At 35.7% G+C, this 23,513-nt stretch overlaps 1 protein-coding gene across 1 annotated transcript in view; it reads right to left on the bottom strand.

Moving 5' to 3' along the window:
• Positions 1 to 23,513, bottom strand: part of UTRN (utrophin) — a 512,939-nt gene that overhangs the window by 257,767 nt on the left and 231,659 nt on the right. The window contains exons 38-44 of the mRNA XM_011997130.1: positions 22,098 to 22,259; positions 21,536 to 21,673; positions 16,349 to 16,540; positions 15,330 to 15,502; positions 7,301 to 7,451; positions 5,215 to 5,390; positions 800 to 935 (exon numbers count right to left, since the gene is read on the bottom strand). Of these exons, the coding sequence (XP_011852520.1) occupies positions 800 to 935; positions 5,215 to 5,390; positions 7,301 to 7,451; positions 15,330 to 15,502; positions 16,349 to 16,540; positions 21,536 to 21,673; positions 22,098 to 22,259 (1,128 nt within the window). The remainder of the gene's footprint in view (positions 1 to 799; positions 936 to 5,214; positions 5,391 to 7,300; positions 7,452 to 15,329; positions 15,503 to 16,348; positions 16,541 to 21,535; positions 21,674 to 22,097; positions 22,260 to 23,513) is intronic.

Genomic DNA, 23,513 nt, shown 5'->3' on the forward strand with positions numbered 1-23,513 from the left:
CATTTTTAGTAGAAATGGGGTTTCACCGTGTTAGCCAGGATTGTCTCGATCTCCTGACCCTGTGATCTGCCCGCCTTGGCCTTCCAAAGCGCTAGGATTACAGGCATGAGCCACAGCACGCAGCCCACAATTTCTTTTGTAAAATAAAAATGTGAGCATATTATGCTGAGTGTTCTGCAACAAGTATTTTAATTTTTAACACAAAAAATAAATATTTATGAATACAAAATTCATGGATATTTAGATATATTTATACATCTATATATGTATGAATTTTTATAGATTGTATACATATACAACCATAAACAATATTTGTTAGTTGCAAACCAACAAAGAAAATCTGATTAATACAACCATGATGCTGAACCCATTGCAAGCTGCATTTTGTTTCTCAGCAATTCACTCCGATAATTACTGATTATTATCTATAAAGTTGAGTTTTGCAGCTTTATAGATAATAATCAGTAATTGTCTTCCAAATCTAAAAACAAAAAAACTGTATTTCATAGCCCTATTGTATTTTAAAATGATAAAGTCAGTTTACAATATCCTAAAAACCTTTGGTCTAACACTGACACCATAATAGTTTGTTCTTTTTATGTAAGTGAAGTTTAAGCTCTGCAAGACCAAAATTATAACTGCTTTTTAAAAAAATAAAAGATATTCCTCTTTCAAGTTCACCACATTTACCAAAAAGTACCAAGTTTCTTTTCCCTTTTCTTCTTCAGACATGCAGTATATGATTCTGAAGTGTAATGTTTGGGCACCAAAGGCATATAGAGAGAAATAAACAACTTACTCTTAATTCTTGCAGGTTTTCTCTCAATTCGGTGGTCGATCTCTTTTGCATAGCATGCTCAGCCTTTGTTAACCAACAGATAATCCCATCTAGCTGATGCCTGTACTCCATCACCTGCTTACTTTCTCCTTTCAGCCTAAAAGAATATATTATTTTAAAATATTGAGGAAAAAATGCCCAATTAAGCAGAAAGTTATATATTTGCTTTGGATATCCTGAATAAATATTTCCCAAAATAAATAATTTCTAATAATTATTTTAATATGTATTTTTAAGTGAAACTATGTATTCTACAATGCTTAATAATAGACCAATAAGTTTTTTTCTTCATTAAATTCAAAACCATTGAAACTAAAGATTATTATCTTCCCTCATCATAAAAAATTATGTAGAAATTCAATACAAAAGACTTTTTAAAAGTTAGATACCACTCTGCAACATAATGGAAATTTTTTAAAACATGAAAAATGTCTTTATCTAAAATAATAGGGAAAAAGTATAATTCTCTTTGAGTGTTCCACGAATACTGAAAGGAATCATTATATGACATGTTATCACATTAGGTGGTAACTATTACTCTACGTTATTCATAGGACAGAAAGAATAAGAAAAAAGCAAGGCACAAAGAATGGGAGAATCTTACAAGTATTAGGGAAGACAAGAAACATGTGAATTTGGCTTGTTTATTAAAATAACCATTATATTTGAATATAGAACTAAGTTACAAAAAGATGTAGAAAAAAAGCAGAAATTTTAAATGATGCAAGGAAAACAGTCAAGTGAATATAAAAAAGGAACTGCCTCAATTAGATCTTTATAGTGTTGTAAGAATAACATTTATAAGAATATAAACCATCTGTCAAAAGATAGGAATATGATTAGAACTCATATGACAAATAAGATTATGTGTTTTTTAAAAGGATTTGAAAGCTATTAAAAGCCTAGTGGTATCTTTATTTTTATAGCTGCTATGATTAACTGCTGGTTTAAAAACTGAATGCAATTTTTAAATGAATTATATCATATCATCCCTAATAAGAATTTATGGTTTAACGGCTAGGAGTTTTCATTTTTATTCACAAAAGGTCTAACATAATCTTGCAATACATGTAATAAAATACTAAATAATACTCACATATTTAATAAACAGTCAATATTTGATGTATAATGTTTAAAAAATGAAAATAACTACAAAATCATAATTTTTAAGTATCCATCAAGAAAGAATGCTCCTTTGAGATAAAAAAATAAACAAATACAGCAATAGCACTAATTACTAAGACTAAACCAAGTAATCTACCCTCCATAGTGAAAAGTATTTAGCTTAAATAATGACTTTGGAAACACCCAAAATATTATTATAGGCCTTTGTTTCCAAAAAACGGTTGAAATTTCAGTTTCCAATGTTTCATGATCATGACTAATTTAGTACTTTGAAAACAGAACTATAAAGGAAACTAGCATTATCAAATGATTTCAATAAGATATACTTGAGTCACCCAATATTTTCATCTGCAAATTAGCTAAATATAATCTACCTTTTAAATGTTACCTCCAAGAGTAAAAACAAATTATAAATTCATGTTCTAACAGAAGATAACAATTGCTCACTAACGAATAACCCACTGGGCATGGTGGCTCATGGCTGTAATCTCAGCACTTTGAGAGACTGAGGCAGGAGGATCACTTGAGCCTAGGAGTTCGAGACCAGCCTGGACAACATGGTGAGACCTTATTTTTACAAACAGTTTAAAAATCTGCTGGGTGTGGTGGCACACACTTGCAGCCCCAACTACTCAGAAGACTAAGGTGAAAGGATTGCTGGAGCCCAGGGGCTCAAGGATGCAGTGAGCTATGACTCCACCATTCCACTCCAGCCTGGGTATCAGAACAAGACCTTGTCTCTAAAAAAGGGAAGAAATAACTCCGCAGGTTGCTGAACTATGCAAATACTTATCTACAGGCACTCAATACAAAAACAAATTGAACTGCGTGATAATTTTCAATGACTTTATTAACAATATATATACAATCTACCCAAGATGGTCCCAATTTAATATAGATTACAAACCTAAAATGAAGTTTAGCATTAATTTATGAAGATAAACATTGTTTTAGTCAAAATATAAGCTGTTGGAGAAGAGATTCATTATTCTTTTCACTTCCACAAAATGAGTAAAAACATGTATTAGCTTCACCTTGTGAGTTTTAGCAGCTGTAATTACCACACTCCACAGAAATCTATCTTTAGAAGAATTTCTGCATTTATGGTTAAAACCCTCCCAGCAGGTACATGTTTTTCCTTAAAAAGGTCTAGGAGAGGACAGGCACAGTGGCTTATGCCTATAATCCCAGAATTTTGAGAGGTCAAGGCCAGCGGATCAACTTGAGGCCAGGAGTTCTAGACCAGCCTGGCCAACATGGTGAAATGCCATCTCTACTAAAAATATGAAAATTAGCCAGGCATGGTGGCAGGCACCTGTCTTCCCAGCTACTAAGGAGGCTGAGGCATGAGAATTGCCTGAGCTCACGAGGCAGAGGTTGTAGTGAGCTGACATCATGCCATTGCACTCCAGACTGGGTGACAGAGCAAGACTCTGTCTCAAAAAAACAATAAAGGTCTAGGAGATAAATCATTTCAAGCTAAGACTCTCCATGCAAACTGAATAGCATGACATATAAGATCTTATGGGACCTCATTTTCCAATCCTTCCCCTGGTCATTGAACCCTCCTCTCCTTTCAATCCTTTGCAGATCTCTCACACGAGGATGCCATTCATACCTCCCACTTCTGCTGTTTTACTTCTTCTGCCTAGAAATTTATAGGAATTTGCTATAAATGCTTTAAAACTCAGCTTTGGCATGCTTCCTCTATGACACTTAAATTCCACAGCCCATCATATCTGCCTCTGTGACACTCTTATCTCTTTAATGATGTTTTCTTTCATCATTTTCTTATTCTTAGAGTTCCTTAATCATACTTGTATCTTCAGTGCTAAACATAGAGCTCAATAAATACTGATCAAGTCATTAATCAATCATTGGCAAAATTCAGCAATATGCTTAGAGAATAAGTTCTAAGCTAACTTGCTTTCATCAGAAATAGATACTTTAAGTGTTTACTATGAATAGTCAAGGCATGTACATTTTGCAAACACTATTGCATTTAATCCTCATGACAATCCTCTGTGGTGATATCATAGTTCTCATTTCCAGAGGAAGACACATTGGCCAGAGAGTTCTGTGTTCTTTCTAAATTTGTACAGCGTAATATTTGAGAGCATAAGATAGCACGATCACTTACTTTCTATGACATCTTGGACAAGTTACTTAACCTTGCCTCTCAGCCTCAGTTTCTAAAGCTGTACAAGGCCTAACAGTTGCCTAAGAGGTGAGTCATGACTCCTAAACAAGGCAATGTGTGCAAGGTGCCAAATACTCTCTCTGCCATGTGGTAATCTCTCAACCAAAACATGCAAATTATTATTTGTCTCTTAACAAAACACACAAAATTATAGATTTTTAAAATGAAAAGCAACTGTAGGTCACATGATCCTTGAATATTTTAGGTTGCATAATACTGGACCTGATAAAGTATTAGATTGGCCTTTCACAAAATGATAGCTTATCACTAAAATAATACTTCATCAACAGAGTTAAAATTAACAGAAAAAAAATATAGTGGAATTTTTAACCCTAAACTACGAAAAAGAAACAAGCAAAAAAGATCATTAATGACGAAATACATGAAGCAAAGTAGAAATCATTCATTAAATCTTGACTGTCTCAGAAAATAATGTCAAATAATTTTAAATATGGAAATTGTATATAGTGTTGAGCATTATATTCCTTGGTAATCAAACATATTTGCAACCAGAAGATGCCCAAATAAAACCTGAGTCACTGTAACATAATCTGACATAAAAATTAATAATACTATATTATATTAGCATATTACATAGATGAAGAACTTTATTATTTGCAAAGCATGAATAGAACACAACATTTGACACTAAAACAACTTAGTGAGACAGATTACTAAGGTAGGTTCAGTCAGGAAATAAGAAAAGGGAAGGTCTGATCTTGAACCCAGACTTTCAAACCTGAAACCTGAAGTTTCAGTTATTTCAACTACTTTAAATTCCCACCGTAATCACCATATCATAATAAGCAGTTGTAAATAAAAGGAATAAAGGTGTTTGGTTTTTACATATGTAATATTTGAGTAGAAAAGTGAGACTTTATGGACAGCCTAAAAATACAGGAAGGGGGAAAGTGGGCAGCAGAGGTCTTAAATGTCAGTAAAATTCCTATTATAATGTCAAACAATAAAAGAACTCATTGGATTGCATCTTTAAAGATTCTATTCAAAATATGTTCACTCTTGTGCCTGCAAACAATCATAGCTAAATCACCTTGGCTGCCTATCCTTCACTTCTGCAATAATTGCATCCCAACGTTGGTTTAAACCTGCCAGTTTGTCTTTCAAGAAGCTTCCATCTGCCTGGGAGAGTTTCTGCACAATCCCATCCCCAGTTCTGTTTAGTGCTGCAAAACTGGGCCGGTGGCTGCTGATGCCTTCCTCAAGTTCCTGTAACAGAGCACAACTCAAGATTAATTTCACCAATAATTAAATGATTCTGATGCAATGAATCCACCCAAGTATTGTGGTATCAATTTAAGTGTGACAGAAACAAATTCCTGGAAAGATATTTTATGTTAAAAAAAAAAAAAAGGCATTTTAAAACAATTTAATTACATTTCAATGAACATGCTAAATGAAATCTATTTTGAAATCTAACCCATCCTCATGAATGTCATCAGGCAAAATACAAGGAAATAGGACAGCTTAATAACTCAAATGAATAATAGCTATTTACATTAAAGCATAAGAATCAATCATGTTTGATGAAAATGAGTTGCTCACCTTCTTCCAAACAAGTACTTGAAAGCACTGCTTTAAAAAATTATATACCCCAATATATCCTTATATCCTTGTGTCCTACCATATACACGTAAACCTAAATGTGCATTTTACTAAGATATTGCTTCACTGGTTGATATGGTTTGGTTGTGTCCCCACCTAAATCTCATCTTGAATTGTACCTCCCATAATCCCCACATGACATGGGAGGGACCCAGTAGGAGGTAACTGAGTCATGGGGGTGGTTACCCTCATGCTGCTCTAGTGATAGTGATCTGATGGTTTTATAAGGGACTTTTCCCCCACTTTGCTCAGCACTTCTCTCTCCTGCCGCCATATGAAGAAGGACATGTTTCTTTCACCTTCCACCATGATTGTACATTTCCTGTGGCCTCCCCAGCGATGCTGACCTATGAGTCAATTAAACCTCTTTCCTTTATAAATAACCCAGTCTCAGGTATGTCTTTATTAGCAGCATGTGAACAGACTAATACACTGGCCTACAAGTGTTTAAGTAACAGATTAAATGGATATTTTCAAGTCAAATTTAAACACTTATCTGTAACTCCAAAAATAAGAAAAATGCCTTAAAACAATTATTTATTTATTTATTTATTTATTTATTTATTTATTTATTTTGAGACAGAATCTCGCTCTGTCACCCAGGCTGGAGTGCAGTGGCACAATCTTGGCTCACTGCAACCTCCACCTCCCAGGTTCAAGTGATTCTCCTGCCTCAGCCTCCCAAGTACCTGGAACTGCAGGTGCCCGCCACCACACCTGGTTAATTTTTTGTATTTTTAGTAGAGACGGGGTTTCACTGTGTTAGCCAGGATGGTCTTGATCTCCTGACTTCGTAATCCACCCGCTTTGGCCTCCCAAAATGCTGGGATTACAAGAGTGAGGCACCGCGCCCGGCCACATTAACACATTTATAAGAAAAATAAATGAATTCTCTTTAACTTGTCGTGTCCTTCTAAATAAAATACATTTTAAAAATGTAATAAAAGAGAAAATATTTTTATCAACGGTAGAATTGAAATTGTGTGTGCTTTCTATTGTTATTTTTAAAGAGCTGTTGTCATCAGCAGAACTAACTTTGTGTTATATTTTCCCAAGACTGAATTAGACTTACATGAGCAGCTGCCCTGCTGTCGCTCCAGGATAATTTACTTTATGATAATTATCAATGATACAAAGAAAAATGAGATGCCTAAGTGTTTTAAGTACAAAAAACACAGGTGAGGCATGCAAATATTTTTTCTGTTCTTAATATAGTCTTAGGCATAACATTTTACAAATCATATTCTAAACATAAAATTGTTTAAATAAAATTGTATTTCACATTACCCACTAAAGAGTATTTTTATTTACATCTCTTTGAAATCTTGATTGAAAATTGTGATTGACCAATTTCTTAAACTTTTATAACTGGTAACAAGAACTAGAACAAAAATTACAAATTGTCCATTGGCTTCTGAAAAAATAATATATTTTGTCCCTACTTCTGAAATCTGTCTTAACAGGCATACACTAACCATATGTGTAATTCCCCTCCTCTAACAGAAAACACTCACCTGCTGATGTATCCTGGCTTTCTCTAAGTCCAGGCTGCCACCTGGAGCACAGGTATCAACCAGTAATTCTTCAGCCTCTGTTATCCACTGTGTGAGGTCATTAAGGTCACAATGGAACTGTCTCCATTCTTCCATAGCCCTGTCAAAATAACTAGAGGACAACAAACAAAATAAAATAGGTTTCTAAACTTTCCAGGACTGCCTAGGAGCAATTTTTCTAAAAAAGAAAATCAAATCTCATTTAAACAGAAAGACCTCAAAAAACTGAATTCACAGCCTATTGTTCCACAAAACCAATTTTCGTAGTGGGATACAGGTAATAACTCCTCTTAGAGATATAGGCATCACACCAAGGGCAAAGCAATCTGCTCACACCACCAGTTACCAAATCCTCTCTCTCATACATACACACATGCACACTCACATACACATACACACACACACACACACTCATGAACACACTCATGCACACATTCGAGCAGCTTTTCAACTAAAAAGACGTAGCCTTTTCTGGCTTGAAAAATCAGGATCAATTAGTCGTAGGCATGTTAACCCATCCAACTTTATGCATTTAACATTTAAATACCATGAAATATAAAATATGATTCATTATTTTCTTGGGGAAAAATATGTCGTTTTAATACCAGAACACTTAATTCCTGGCAAGAATAAAGCACAAAAAGCCAAAACACTTCAAAATGCCCATATACTCCATTATCTATATGTTGTATACAGAATTGTGTCCAATCAAAATTCTTATGTTAAAGCCCTAACCCCACAATGTGACTGTACTTAGAGATCGAGCTTTTCAGGACACAAATAAGGTTAAAAGAGGTCATAAGTGTGGGGCTCTAGTCTGAAAGGACTGGTGTCCTTATAGTAAGTGGAAGAGGCACCACAGAGCCCTCTCATATGAGGACACAGCAAGGTGGCCATCTGCAAGCCAGTAAGAGAGTCCTCACTAGACATCAACTCTACTGGCACCTTGATCTTGAACTTCCAGCCCCCCAGAACTGTAGGAAAGTAAATGTCTGTTGTTTAAGCCACCCAGTCTACGTTATTTTATTATGGCTGCCTGAGCAGATTAACGTACTTCGGGTAATCACTGGTCCTGAGGGTCCCATTTACCTAAATACAGCAAAGTATGAAACTGCATGCAGAGCCCAAGTTATGCAATGAGACAGAGGGCTATTGAGATTTCTGTTTAAACCAAATTCTTCTAAAGATGGCAAAGTAAAACTGAGTGCTTGTCATATTCAGAATACATGAAACAAGTATAAAAAGGAAAAGCTTTATTGGACTAGGATCCTAAATAATTTTTTCTCCTATCTTTTTGTTTAGAGTAATGGAGCTGAGTTTTAGAAATGATCGCTGAGATCTTAACAATATTAATAAAATTTATATTTTATGTAATAAGATACATATTTTTTAAATAAAATGGCTCCTAATATCAATAACTCCTAAATAATGTGTGTATCATCTTTTTCCATGAAAATTACTTTTAAAATTTTGCTAACACTGCCCACAGTAAAGCAATTTTCTTTTAAGCATGAAAAAAAAAAAGCACTTTAAAAAAAGGGCACTATGAGATGATATTAAGACACTCACTGTCACTTGCAAAAATTCACAGTAACTACACAACAATCACAATTTCCAAATTCGGGATGCTATAAGACTGTTTCAAAGATCTAAAGACTTTGAAAATATAAACATTAAACTTAGAAAGTATCATCAGTGAAAGAGAGAAAAAAAGTGGTGGATAGAAGGACGGACTAACTTGCAGCTCCCACTCAGACAAACAGCAGCATGTGCAGACACACAGTGGACTTTTGTCCCAAGAACTACTGCCGAAACATATCAGGAAAACTGAGAGAATCTACAGACCCTTTGAAGTAGGCGGAATGCTGCTGCATGCTGCATGGGAGAGCCGAGGAACTGGAGACCAGCTTGTGCTCTCAGCTGGGAGACTTGTCACCTGGGGCAAGTTCTGAACCCTGCTCACCAGCTGCCTGGAAATAAACCCAGTGCTGTTGGGTGGACTGGGGGGTGGCAGCAGAAGGAGGTCCTGATAGGAGTGAGACTGGCCTTTTGGGCCGTGGGCTGCGTGGAAGCTGAGTGAGGCCTGCCACTGCAGGCTTTCCCCCACTTCCCTGGTGACCTGTGTGATGCAGCAAAGACAGCCATAATGCCCCTGGGAACATAACTCCACTGGCCTGGGAACCACACCCCTATCCCCTACAGCAGCCACAACAAGCCATGCACAAGGAGAGTCTGACTCAGATACACCTAACCCTGCCCCAACCTGATGGTCATTCTCTACTCGCCCCGGTAGCCAAAGAGAAAGAACATAATCTCTTAGGAACTCTATGGCCCTGCCGATCACCTAATCCTGTCTATACTACTGCAGCTGATGCTCTCTTGTAAGCACCATCTCCTGGCTGGGGGCCAACGAATAGAAAACCAGCGAACTTAACCAAAATACAACCAAGGACTCTCACAGAGTCCACTTCACTCCCCTGTTACTTTCACCCGACCAAGTGCTGGTATCCACAGCTGAGACACCTGAAGACAGACCACATCACATCATGGGACTCTCTGCAGACACTCCCCAGTACCAGCTCAGTGCCCAGTAGCTCTGCTGGACAGCTAGCTTCAGAAGAGAAATAACAATAACTGCAGTTCAGCTTTCAGGAAGCCCCATCCCTAGGGGAAGGAGGAGAGCACCAAATCAAGGGAGTTCTTTGTGGGACAAAAGAATCAGAAGAGCAGCCATTGAGTCCCAGACCTTCCCTCTGACATGTTCCACCCAAATGAGAAGAAACCCGAAAAACAATTATGGTAATATGACAAAATAAGGTTCTTTAAAACACCTAAAAAGATCATACTAGGCTGGGCACAGTGGCTTATGCCTATAATCCCAGCACTTTGGGATGCCGAGGCAGGCAGATAACCTGAGGTCAGCAGTTCAAGACCAGCCTGGCCAACATGGGGAAACCCCGTCTCTACCAAAAATACAAAAATAAGCTGGGTATGGTGATGCATGCCTGTAATCCCAGCTACTCAGGAGGCTGAGGCAGGAGAATCACTCAAACCTGGGAGGCGGAGGTTGCAGTGGGGAGATCATGCCATTGCACTCCAGCCTGGGCAACAGAGTGAGACTCCATCTCAAGAAGAAAAAAAAAAAAAAGATCACACTAGCTCACCAGCAATGGATCCAAACCAGGACAAAATCTCTGACTTGCCAGAAAAAGAATTCAGAAGGTCAATTATTAAACCAATCAAGGAGGCACCAGTGAAAGGTGAAGTCCAACTTAAAGAAATCAAAACAATGACACAGTATATGAATGAAAAAATCTCCAGTGAAATAAATAGCAAAATAAAAAACAATCACAGCTTCTGGAAATCAAGGACACACTTCGAGAAATGCAAAACGCACTGGAAAGTCTCAGCAAGAGAATCAAACAAGTAGAAGAAAGAACTTCAGAGCTCAAAGACAAGGTTTTTGAATTAACACAATCTGACAAAGAAAAAGAAAAAAGAATTTTTAAAAATGAACAAAGCCTCCATGAAGTTTGGGATTATGTTAAAAGAACAAAGAATAATTTGTGTTCCCAAGGAAAAAGAGAAATCTAAAAGTATGGAAAACATATTTTAGGGAATTATTGAGGAAAACCTCCTGGCTTTGCTAGAGATCTAGATATCCAAATACGAAAAGCTCAAAGAACAGCTGGAAAATCCATCACAAAAAGATCATTGCCTAGGCACATGGTCATCAGGTTACCTAAAGTCAATAAGAAGGAAAGAATATTAACAGTTGTGAGGTAAAAGCATCAGGTAACCTATAAAGAAGAACCTGTCAGATTAACAGCAGATTTCTCAGCAGAAACCTTACAAGCTAGAAGAGATTGGGGTCCTATCTTCAGCCTCCTTAAACAAAAAAATTATCAGCCAGGATTTTGTATCCAGTGAAACTAAGCTTCATCAATGAAGGAAAAATAGTCTTTTTCAGACAAATACTGAGAGAATTTGCTGCTACCAAGCCAGCAAGACAGAAGCAGCTCTAAGTCGTGAAACAAATCCTAGAAATAGAACAAAATAGAATCTCCTTGAAGCATAAATCTCAGCCAGGTGTGGTGGCTCACATCTGTAATCCCAGCACTTTGGGAGGCCAAGGCAGGCAGATTACCTGAGGTCAGGAGTTTGAGACTAGCCTGGCCAACATGGTGAAACCCCATCTCTACTAAAAAGTACAAAAAAAATTAGCCAGGCATGGTGGTAGGCACCTGTAGCCCCAGCTACTCAGGAGGCTGAGACAGAGAGTTGCTTGAACCTGAGTGGCAGAGGTTGCAGTGAGCCGAGATCATGCCACAGCACTCCAGCCTGGGTGACAGAGCAAGACTGTCTCAAAAAATAATAAAAGCATAAATTTCAAAAGAACCTGTTAACTATAACAAAATAAAAAAAAAAACAAGGTATTGAGGTAACAAATATCATGGTAAATAGAATAGTACCTCACATCTCAATACTAACATTGAATGTAAATGACCTAAATGCTCCATTTAAAAGATACAGAATAGAAGAATGGATAAAAATTCACCAACCAAGTATCTGCTGTCTTCAAGAGACTCACCTGACACATAAAAACTCACATAAACTTAAGGTAAAGGGGTGGAAAAAGATAGTCCATCCAAATGGACACCACAAGCAAGCAGGAGTAGCTATTCTTATATCAGACAAAATAAATGTTAAAGCAACAGCAGTTAAAAAAGACAAAAAGGGACATTGTATAATGATAAAAGGACTAGTTCAACAGGAAATTATCACAATCCTAAATATATATGCACCTAACATGGGAGCTCCCAAATTTGTAAAACAATTACTACCAGACCTAAAAAATGAAATAAACAGCAACACATTAATAGTGGTAGACTTCTACACTCCACTGATAGCACTACACAAGTCATCAAGACAGAAAGTCAACAAAGAAACAATGGAATTAAACTATACCCTAGAACAAATGGACTTAACAGATATTTATGGAACATTCTAACCAACAACTGCAGAATATATTTTCTATTCATGAGCACACAGAACATTCTCCAAGATAAACCATGTGATAAGCCACAAAACAAATCTCAACAAATTTAAGAAAACTAAAATTACATCAAGTACTCTCTCAGACGACAGTGGAATAAAATTGGAAATCAACCCTGAAAGGAACCCTCAAAACCATACAAATATATGGAAATGAAATAACCTGCTCATGAATGATTATTGGGTCAACAATGAAATCAAGATGGTAATTTAAAAATTTTTTGAACTGAATGATAATAGTGACAGAACCTATCAAAACTTTTAGGATGTGGCAAAAGCAATGCTAAGAGGAAAGTTCATAGCATTAAATACCTACATCAAAGAGTCTAAAAGAGCACAAATAGACAATCCAAAGTCACACCTTAAGAAACTAGAGAAACAAGAACAAACCACACCCAAATCCAGCAGAAGGAAAAAAAATAACCAAGATCAGAGCAAAACTAAATGAAAGTGAAACAAACAAAAAAAAATACAAAAAAATAAATGAAACAAAAAGCTGGTTCTCCGAAGAGATAAATAAAATTGATAGACTACTGGTGAGATTAACTAACAAAAGAGAAAGGATCCAAATTAGTTCAATTAGCAACAAAATGGGTGATCTTACAACTGATGCCACAGAAATACAAAAGATCAAGGCCATTATGAACACTTTTACATGCATAAACTAGAAAACCTAGAGGAGATGGATAAATTCCTGGAAATATACATCCCTTCTAAATTAAACCAGGAAGAAACGGAAACTCTAAACAGACCAATGACAAGCAGCAAGATTAAAATCATGATTAAAAAATTACCAGCAAAAAATAGTCCAGGACCCGATGGATTCAGAGCTGAATTCTATCAGACATTCAAAGAAGAATTGGTACCAATCCAACTGACACTATTCCCAAAGATAGAGAGAGAGGAAATCCTCCCTAAATTATTCCATGAAGCCAGTACTACCGTAATACCAAACCCAGTAAAGGACATAACAGAAAAGAAAACTACAGACTAAATCCCTGATGAAGATAGATACAAAAATCCTCAACAAAATACTAGCTAACTGAATCCAACAGAATATGAAAAAGAGAATAAACTATGTTCAAGTGGGTTTCACACTGGTGATGCAGGGATGGTTTAAAATACACAAGTCAATAAATGTGATACACCACATAAAGAGACTTAAAACAAAAATCACACAATCATCTCAGTAGACTGAGACAAGGCATTTGACAAAATCTAGCATCACTTTATGATTAAAATCCTCAGCAAAACTGGCATAGAGGGAACATACCTTCAGGTAATAAAAGTCATCTATGACTTTTAGCCCATAGCCAACATTATACTGAAGGAGGAAAAGTTGAAAGCATTCCCCCTGAGAACTGGAACAAGAAAAAGATGCCCACTTTCACTACTTCTATTCAACATAGTACCGGAAGTCCTAGACAGAGCAATCAGACAAGAGAAAGAAAGAAAGGGCATCTGAATCGGTTAAAAGAAAGTCAAACTGTTACTGTTTGCTGATAAGATGATCATATACCTAGAAAACCCTAAAGACTCATCCAAAAAAGCTCCTAGAACTGGTAAATAAATTCAGCAAAGTTTCAGGATACAAAATTAATGTACACAAATTAGTAGCACTAAAAATTAAAAAATAAAAATAAAATTGAGGTGTAATCTATCACTTGCATTGGCAAAGATTTTTTTAAACAATAAAAAAAACTGTTAATGTTAGTAAGGGCTCAAAATGAAGGGCATTTTTACAAATACTGTTGGCAGGGGTAAAGTAACCAATTTCATGATATAACACAGAGGTTTAAAATGTCATTATTCTTAAAGAAATTTGTCTGTATCTAATGATCAAACCTAAAGAAATTTAAGTACGGATAAAGATGTACATAAAAGAATGTTCTCCAAACGTACAAAGGGAAAATTTGTAAAATCCAACCAATGAATATACCAAAGGCCACTAAAAGCTATCTTTTCAAGGATTAGTCACATTGAAATATGTGGGCTAAAATAAAAAAAGACAAGGAACATGATGCCTAGTTTTGTGCGTATGTCTCTCATTACCCAAAGTATTATTCTGTGCTCCCTTTTCTCTTATACAGCACTTTCCATTGGGTTATTTCATAATTTATTTGTCTTTCCATCACATCCACAGCTACTGGCAAAAATCTCAACTGTTTTCATTTCGACCTATTAACAGGCCTGGTCAAAATCTAGTAAGAAGAAGGCTCAAAAGCATTCATTTAAACAGAAGATTATTAAAAAGAGTTTGGTATTATATATGGATTCTAATCATCTGTAGCTGCCTCTGTTCTTCACTCATATTAATTATCAAGCGTGCTGAGAAAGTGAACATTAATGAAAAATTTATTTAATTTTTTTAAAGAGAATGGACACTATTTAGACACTAAAAATTTGAAGTGCATCCATATTATTAAGATATTGTGTTATAAATGGTCATCTATATATGATCACATTTCTCCTTTAAGGACCTATACTTATCACAATTTATTAAACAGGGCATACAGCCAGGTGCAGTGGCTCACACCTGTAATCCCAGCACTTTGGGAGGCCGAGGCAGGCAGACTGCCTGAAGTCAGGAGTTCGATACCAGCCAGGCCAACATGGTGAAACCCCATCTCTACTAAAAATACAAAAATTAGCCAGGCGTGGTGGTGTGCGCCTATAATCCCAGCTACTTGGGAGGCTGAGGCAAGAGAATCTCTTGAACCTGGGAGGCAGAAGTTGCAGTAAGCCAAGATCGCGCCATTGCACACCAGCCTGGTGACAGAGCAAGACTCCTTCTCAAAAGAAAAAAAAAAAACAGGGCATCCTACAAGGATATGAAACATGTTCTCATTAATCTCAATGTCCACACGACCCATTTCATGGCCCATGAACTTGCAGGCATTTTTTTAAATTAAACATTAATTTCATTTACACCTACCCTTTCCGATCACTGTACATTCTATTAATTCTGTCCCATTTTGCATTCAGCTGAGTAAGCGTATCTCTGATCTGAATGGCTTCAGGTCCAGAGGCTTCAAGGATGACATCTGGCTGTTTTTCATGAATGACTGCAATCTGCTCTCCAAGTTTGTCCAGTTGGTCTTTGATATTCTAAAAATATATTGTCATAGATTAACAAAATCCAGCAAAGTAACAAAAAAAAGGAATCACAGATGACCAGAAATTTATATTGTAGAACACTCATTTGAAATAATAATGAGACATAATCATTGTTAATCACACAACTGGAAACTTTTAAAAAATAATACCCTGTTTTGGCCAAAGTGTGTGGAATATGCTACATAATATACTCATGGCAGGAAAAGAAATCCTCACAATAGTAGCATTTGTACATGACACATGAAAAGCTTCAGTAACATTCTCTATAGGTAATGAGGCATTTGAAGCTGGAAATACTGATATTTTCAAATATCTAATAATGCTAGTTTAAATGAGAGGAATGCACTATCAAATCCATATTATCAGTGAGTTTATTGTGACTTTAAATATAAATGCAATCAAGTTACATGAAAATGCCTTGCTAGAATTTAAAAGTTTAATTAACTTACAATCAAGATGCCATTCCACACCTCAACAACTGGCCAATTTTAAACCATTATAGATTGCCTGATAAATGCTGACAATTAACATCAACTGACAATCTAGTTTACAAGACAGGAAGGTGGTCTATGTCTCTGTTTAATTTTAAACGAAGGCTCTGATGTTGCAAATAATTTATAACTGTGCACACTTAACAATCCATACCCACTTTTTAAAAATTCAAAATGTTTTATGTTTTCTTGGACAATATGGGAAAGCTTTACTAGTCATACATATTATTAATCCCCTGGCAAAAACTTTAAAAGATATAGACCATCTAAGTAGGCATGAGAACAAATTTCTTCCTCTACTTCTGCATTAACTGTGGCCATTCAAACACAATGCCCGGAGGTCTACCTTCAGAGAGTCTTCCTGAAAAGAGAAATCTTCGTAGATAGCAGTGTTGAGCTCTGGAATATTAAGCGATAATTCAACATCATCCATGCAAAGTAAAATTTTGTTAATTTCAACCAGATAATCTGTAGGAAGTAGTGATGATCTAATTCCAGAAGCAAGTTGACCCATTTTCCTCTGTTGAATAGGGAATGCCTACAAAAACAGCAAAAAAAAAAAAAGTATTAAAATACCCCCACAATGAATAATAACAAATTAAGAAAATATACGACTATTGTGTGAAGGAATGAAATATCATGAACCAAATTTTTAAAACTTAGTTTTAATGTTTTATATTATAAACCTACCTTGCAACAGAAACCCTTAACAATCTGTATTCTAATTTTCATCTGCAGCATGCTATTAAACAGTATAAGTATGTTAATAATTTGACAGCCTTTAAGGTCTATGTCATCTAAACTCAGCAAATAAAAAGCATAACAATTCCTTTCTTGAGTTGTTGAAAGAATGAGAATATGCTGCCAATCATAAAGTTTCGTATGAAATAAAACATGTTGATACCATTATTATTTCACTCTTTTAGAAATATCACAATTTTAAAATTGCGCCTCACTGCTAAAAATATAAGCAAGTTAAATATGTTTCCATAACACAACATGAAATGCACAAAGGGTTTTGATTAAAATAATATCCAGGTAATCCAGTATGTAATCTTAACCTCTGAGAATAATATTACAGAGCAGGAATATCCTACATGAGAAAATAGATCATGAAGTGCCATATTTAGACAGACTTGAGGCCCTATGGACTACTCATCTGCCCTAATACAGATTTTCTGGATCCTCTTCTCAGATCTTTCTTTTTCATTTTTATTTTTTTGGTGGGGTGGGAACAGAGTATTGCTCTGCCTCCCAGGCTGGAGTGCAGTGGTGTGATCTGGGCTCACTGCAACCTCTACCTCCAGGTTCAAGTGATTATCCTGCCTCAGCCTCCTGAGTAGCTGGGATTACAGGCGTGCACCACCACGCCCAGCTAACTTTTATATTTTTAGTAGAGATGGGGTTTAACCATGTTGGCCAGGCTGGTCTCAAACTCTTAACCTCAAGTGATCAGCTGACCTTAGCCTCCCAAAGTGCTGGGATTACAGGCATGAGTCACCACACCCAGCCCTCTTCTCAGAGCTTTCTAAACAATAAAGTGCTCCCTGGGATGGACCATCAGTCCTTCAGGAGTTCAAATCCTCTACTCCTAGATGGCCACAATTTAATAAATGCTGTCTATTACCACTTCCAAAGGGCCAAAGTGCAGCTGCTCATGAATTAAGGTACCTTCCTTGACACTTTCACTTCTCCTATGTTGAACTTCTAAAAAAAATATAATCATCTGTAAATTTGAGATGATAGTTAAAATGATCATAAACGCATGTTAATTTAGTTAGTGATCTTGAAAATGGTTACAAGGCAATCTCTAAATGAATCCAAGACTCATGACTAAAATCATTGAGTGGATAACATGGTGTTGAACCTAGAGGACTGCATTATTGCCTCCTAGAATTTGTAAACTGTTTTCATCAATTGATGGGCAGTTCTGGATAGCCAAGTTAGAAGCAGGTCTATAGATTTTTTTACGTTAACAACAGAACTAATTATACTTGTCACCAAGATTAATTTTATTATACTAATGCCACATTTTTACAATTTAGTCAGAAAGCATTTCTAGATGTTTACCCATATGTCTAAGGAAGCAAATTCTGTGTTTTAAGCAAATATAAAAGAATGCTGAAATAAATAACAAATCTACCCAGAAACCAGCTACGAATAAAAAGATGCTAAGTATTTTTTAAGAAAAGAAAAAATCAAAAATAATTCTTTCAGATTTTCATTTCAAATAAGCCAATGTTTTTATTTTGGAAGATCAGAAAACTAGGTTCAATTGTTCTCCCTCTTAACTTTAAGGAAAAGAAAATAGCCCAATGAAAGTGTTTCTAGGTTGAGTAATCATCTCAAAAAAGTAAAAGAGGAAACTGGGACCCATTTTCCTTCTTCTCCCATCCGTTAACCAAAATTTTGCTGGAAGGTCATCTGTTTTCCAAAAGACCAAAAAACTCCAGACATCCAACTACTTTATTATACTTGTAGGACATTTACCTTTGTAGTACTTTCCTCATTTAGCACCACTAGATAATACATGTCACATAGGTAAATGTTGAGAGCCACTTTTATACCTCAGCTACTACTACAAGACTGGAAGTCCTGTGCTGCTTCTTCAGTTACATAATGGATTGTCATTCTGCAAGACCACATGTACCTGAAGCTTTAGAATAAACTAGGGAGGTCAGTAGGTATCATAGAGCTCCAAGTTTAAAAAATTCACATTCATTAAGACAGTCTCTTTTTCTTTTCAGACTATAAGACAATCCAAGATTTTTCTGAGTCTTCACATTCTTACAGAAGCAGCAAGGCAGTTCAAGATTTAAACATGTGCTTTCTGTATTCCTGAAATTGATTTTTTTTCCCCCAACAGAGTGATCAATCAAAATGCCCTAGGACTAAAAAAATGTCCTCAAGATCTGACCGAGACGTTACTTCTGGACAATTTTATTTTTAAAGAATTCTCCTAGGACACAGAAACACAAATATACTAGAGGTCAGTACTGACATGAGACAGTGTTACATGATGTAGCTCACATCATATAGCAAAGTCCAGATTAAAGAGATTTTTAAGTGACTGTTTTATTAAATTTCTAAGTTTTGTTTTTACCAAACCATAGGAAAAACCTGGAACTAAACAGAATTGAATATTCATCAACTTTCTGGAGGACAAAAACTTTTTAGATCCCAAAACAGGAACCCCCAAAAAATCACTAAAGAAAAACATAGTCACCTATGGCTAAATAAAAATTTTTAATGGTTGCATCTTAAAGGTAAAATAGTTAGAAGATAAATATCAATAAGTAATATGTTATAGCAACTATGGCAAGTGGTTAATATCTTTAAAAAGTGCTCATACATAATTTAAAAACAGTAATACTCTAGTAAACAAATTGGAAAAGGTCACTTAACATATTTCAAATAAGACAATGAGTCCTGTAAACTAGTGCTTCTCAATCCTAATTGTACATTACAATCATCTACAAATGTTTTGTGTTTTGTTTTTGTAAATGCCCACACCTAGGTCCAACCTGAGAGATTCTGATTTAACCGGTTCAGGAATTAGATTTTGGCACCGTAGTTTTTTTAAAGCTCCCCAAAGTAATTCTAATGTTCACAGTTAAGAATTATATCAGTTTGAAAACTATAGATTTGAAGTATGTATCATAGTTGGCCTACCAATGTTAGTAAAGCCAGAATGAAATTAGCTTGTATAATATACATTACTACTTTTAACAAATTTATTTATGTATTAAAAGCTTAAAACTTATTTCTATTTTGTGCCAGTAATAATTTCTGATTTCAGACCCAAAGATGAAAAAGATATGGCCTGAACTTGGAGAAGCATTAGGGAAGAAAGATACTTTAAAAAGTCACAATAAAGCAGAAAACTATAATATAATCTGACAGAAGTTAGAAATAAAAATGGAGCTGAGTCTTAAAAGATAATGCATTTTTCAGTTACCCTAAAAAGACAAAACTCACTCTTGGGAATGGGAATAAAATTAGTAAGTTCCCAGATGTGCATATGATATGTTTAGGAAAATGTAAAGAAAATCAGCGTAGCTGTCCTACATGGCAAGTGACAGGAAATCAAAGACATAAGGAGCCAGGGGTTAGACTGAAGACTTTGTATGTTGTTATATTGACGGACCTTGCATTTAAAGCTTTTTCTGTATTTTGCAATATTTTCCTAAACAGTTTCTTAGATGAAGGAATGACATGATCAGCCATGACTTGGGGGAGAATAACTCTGAGGAAGATACAAAGGACGTGCTAGAGTGAGAAAAAAAACAGACATAAGAATATGTCCATGGGATATAATATCATGGGAGAAAATCATAAGTCTAAATTATGGAAAGGATAGTGAAGTAAAATAAGCTAAGTCACTTTCTCATGATCATAAAACAAGCAGCTGGTAGAGTAATATCTAACTTGAGGTTCAAACCTGTATGTTGCTTCAAGCAGACCCAACGGTTTTAATGCCTACTCAGTGTGATGTGAGAAAGTATGTGAGGAACAAGAAACAGTTAACAAGGATGTTGAGGCTTCAGCCTTGAGAGAATGGCTAGTTTTTAAAGCATAGTCATGCATTGCTTAGTAACAGCAAGGACATGTTCTGAGAAATATATCTTTAGGTCATTTCATTTTCATGCAAACATCATAGAGTGTGCACTTACACAAACCTAGATGGTGCAGCCTCCTGCACACCTACGCTGTGTGGTATAGTCAATTGTTCCTAGTCTAAAACTTTACAGCACGTTATTGTACTGAATACTAGAGGCAATTTTTGAAACACAATTGGAAGTATTTATGTATCTAAACATATCTAAACATAGAAAAGGTATAGTAAAATTACAGTACCATCATTGATCTACTTATTTCCAAAGTCATCAAACAAAAATCATTCAAGAAGGAACTACCAAAGAACAGACCCCAGGGAACAAGAGCACACTTAAAATGCAGATAGAAAGATTGCCATTTTAAAAAGAGCTGGAGCTGGGTATGGTGGCCCACACCTGTAGTCCCAGCAACTGGGGAGGCTGACACAGGAAGATCACTTGAGCCTAGGAGTTCAAGATCAATCCGGGCAACATAGTGAGACCCCATCTTTTAAAAAAAGAAAAATATAAAGAAATAAAAAGGGAGCTGGTAGTGAACCTTTACTAAAATATAAATCAGATTACATCAGTTTCACAAATTTAGTTATTTTTAAACTAGAAACTTTTTTTTGCCATAGCCAAGACCTTCACAAATAAAAGAAGGAACTGGAGGAAGCCACTTCTGAAATAGATAGATCTCTTTTAGGTTTGATACACAATCAGAAATCCAAAAGAGATGGCCAATAATAACGTTTTACATTTCTATTTTGAGTTCTGCACCATCCAAAAATATGAACACGTCTAGTAACACACACTAGAGGAGGAGATGATATTCCAGCTGGTGTGTTTTAAAGCATCTGTGATGCAGCATCACACATCTGAATGGCAAGAGTTAAGTAAGGTATTTAAATGCAACAGAGACTCTCCAGTCATAATACCTTAATTTTGTTGTATCTTGTATGCAAAAGTAATAACTGCAAACGGATCTTTTCTTTTTTATTATCTTCCATAGGTTGATGTAACATTTCTTCTCCTCTTTGTAGAACTTCCTCAATCTGGGCTCTCTCCTCATCCATCTAAATGTTTAAAAGGAAAAAAAAATAAATGACTCAAAAGAAAAGTGCTTAAGGTCACTTCCTAGCCGCTCCTAAGGAGGAAAACCACCTACTTCGTATAGTGTAAGTCAAGATATGTTAACCTGAACGATCAAAAAATTTATATTGTTTAAAGATATTTTATATTTGAAGATAAAATATCTCAAAGAGAGTTTAGCAAACATTAGATAATACTAAGAATTATGTTTAGTTCAGAAAGTGTGTCTATTTTCTTTTTAAGTACATGAATCATGTGACTCTTACATCAACACACATCAAAAAATCACATTTGAATCTGTTTCATCATGTTTGACAGATTATATGGGTAAACATCATTGATGTAAAAATAAAATTAATAGAGAAGAAAAATGAGAACACCATGGTTTTGAAATCTCCTTGAACCAACCTTTTCATCTTCATCACTGGATTCCAAGTGTTTTTCCACAACTTTTAACATATTTTCTATGTCATTTTCTAGTTTTTCCAAGTCAGAGAAAGGCACACCAGTTTCAAATGTTTCAGTGGTGACCAAACATCGGTATGATAATGGTTCCTGAGCAATTAGCAACTGTAGAAGGAAAAGAATTCTCTGAAAATAGATTTTTAATTTGACTTTCCATCACTAATCAGAGAGATGGTGTGTCAAGAGAGAAACTAGCATTTTTTTTAATTGACTTTCCTATTCAGCTCAGATAATGTTGGTTTCATTCATTTATATGGCAACGATTTTACCAGTTTAGACTTTTCTGAATTACCCGTTTTCTTCAAACTCTAGCCAGGGATGTGATGTAGTGTTGCAATTCATTGTGGCTGCCCAGAGTGTTGTGGCGTGGATCTGGAGACCTCATGCGAGCATAGTAGGAAACTATGGCCATGATCCAGAAACCATCTTTACCATGGCTTCAGAAAGGAAGAACAGCCACCCAGCCCCCTAGGGCAGGGACACCTCACAGAATGTCTCCCAGTTAAGTTTCCTCAGTAGAATTCCCCTTGAATTTTCATACACAAACGTCAAAGAAGTGCATATTTCTCAATGTCGTCTTTTCAGATAATATCTACATAGAAAAATTTTATATTTAACTAAAACTCAATAAAACATTTTTAATAAAAGTAAATGCAGATAAATACCTTCTGAGGTTGGCTAAGTGTGGGAAAACTAGCACTCTCTCATAAAGCTCCTATTTATTACCCTCTTAATTAAATGTATAAAGCTCTTTTTTAAATTTATAAAATCAGGTAGTACTTTCCTACCTTAGGTTTAAATTGTGAAATTATCTAACTTTTAGATTTGTCATCATGTAAAACACAAAAAATAAGTTCTGTGGTGTGTGCAGTGTGAACATTAATATAGAGTATGACCATAAAATAAAGGGTTTAAATATTTATCCCTAGCTTGGGAATTAGTTTAATCATTTCATAACCAATTCAAACCTTTGATTGAGTCTTTGAAACCTTTTCTCAAATAGGTTATTTTCTTCAATACTAATTGCTTGTTTTCTCTCCTTCATATGCACAATCACAAAAACATAAGGACAAATTCCATTCAAAGAAAAAGTGATCGAAAATATTTTAATTTAAAAATTGTTGGCCGGGTGCAGTGACTCACGCCTGTAATCCCAGCATTTTGGGAGGCCAAGGCAGCTAGATCACTTGAGGTCAGCAGCTCGAGACCAGCCTGGCCAAGTTGGTGAAACCCCATCTCTCCTAAAAAAAAAATACAAAAATTAGCTGGGCGTGGTGGCAGGCACCTGTAATCCCAGCTACGTGGGAGGCTGAGGCAGAAGAATAGCTTGTGCCTAGAAGGCGGGGGTTACAGTGAGAT

Source organism: Mandrillus leucophaeus, unplaced genomic scaffold (genome assembly GCF_000951045.1).
Source record: "Mandrillus leucophaeus isolate KB7577 unplaced genomic scaffold, Mleu.le_1.0 Scaffold531, whole genome shotgun sequence".
In the NCBI taxonomy this organism is placed as follows: Eukaryota; Metazoa; Chordata; class Mammalia; order Primates; family Cercopithecidae; genus Mandrillus; species Mandrillus leucophaeus.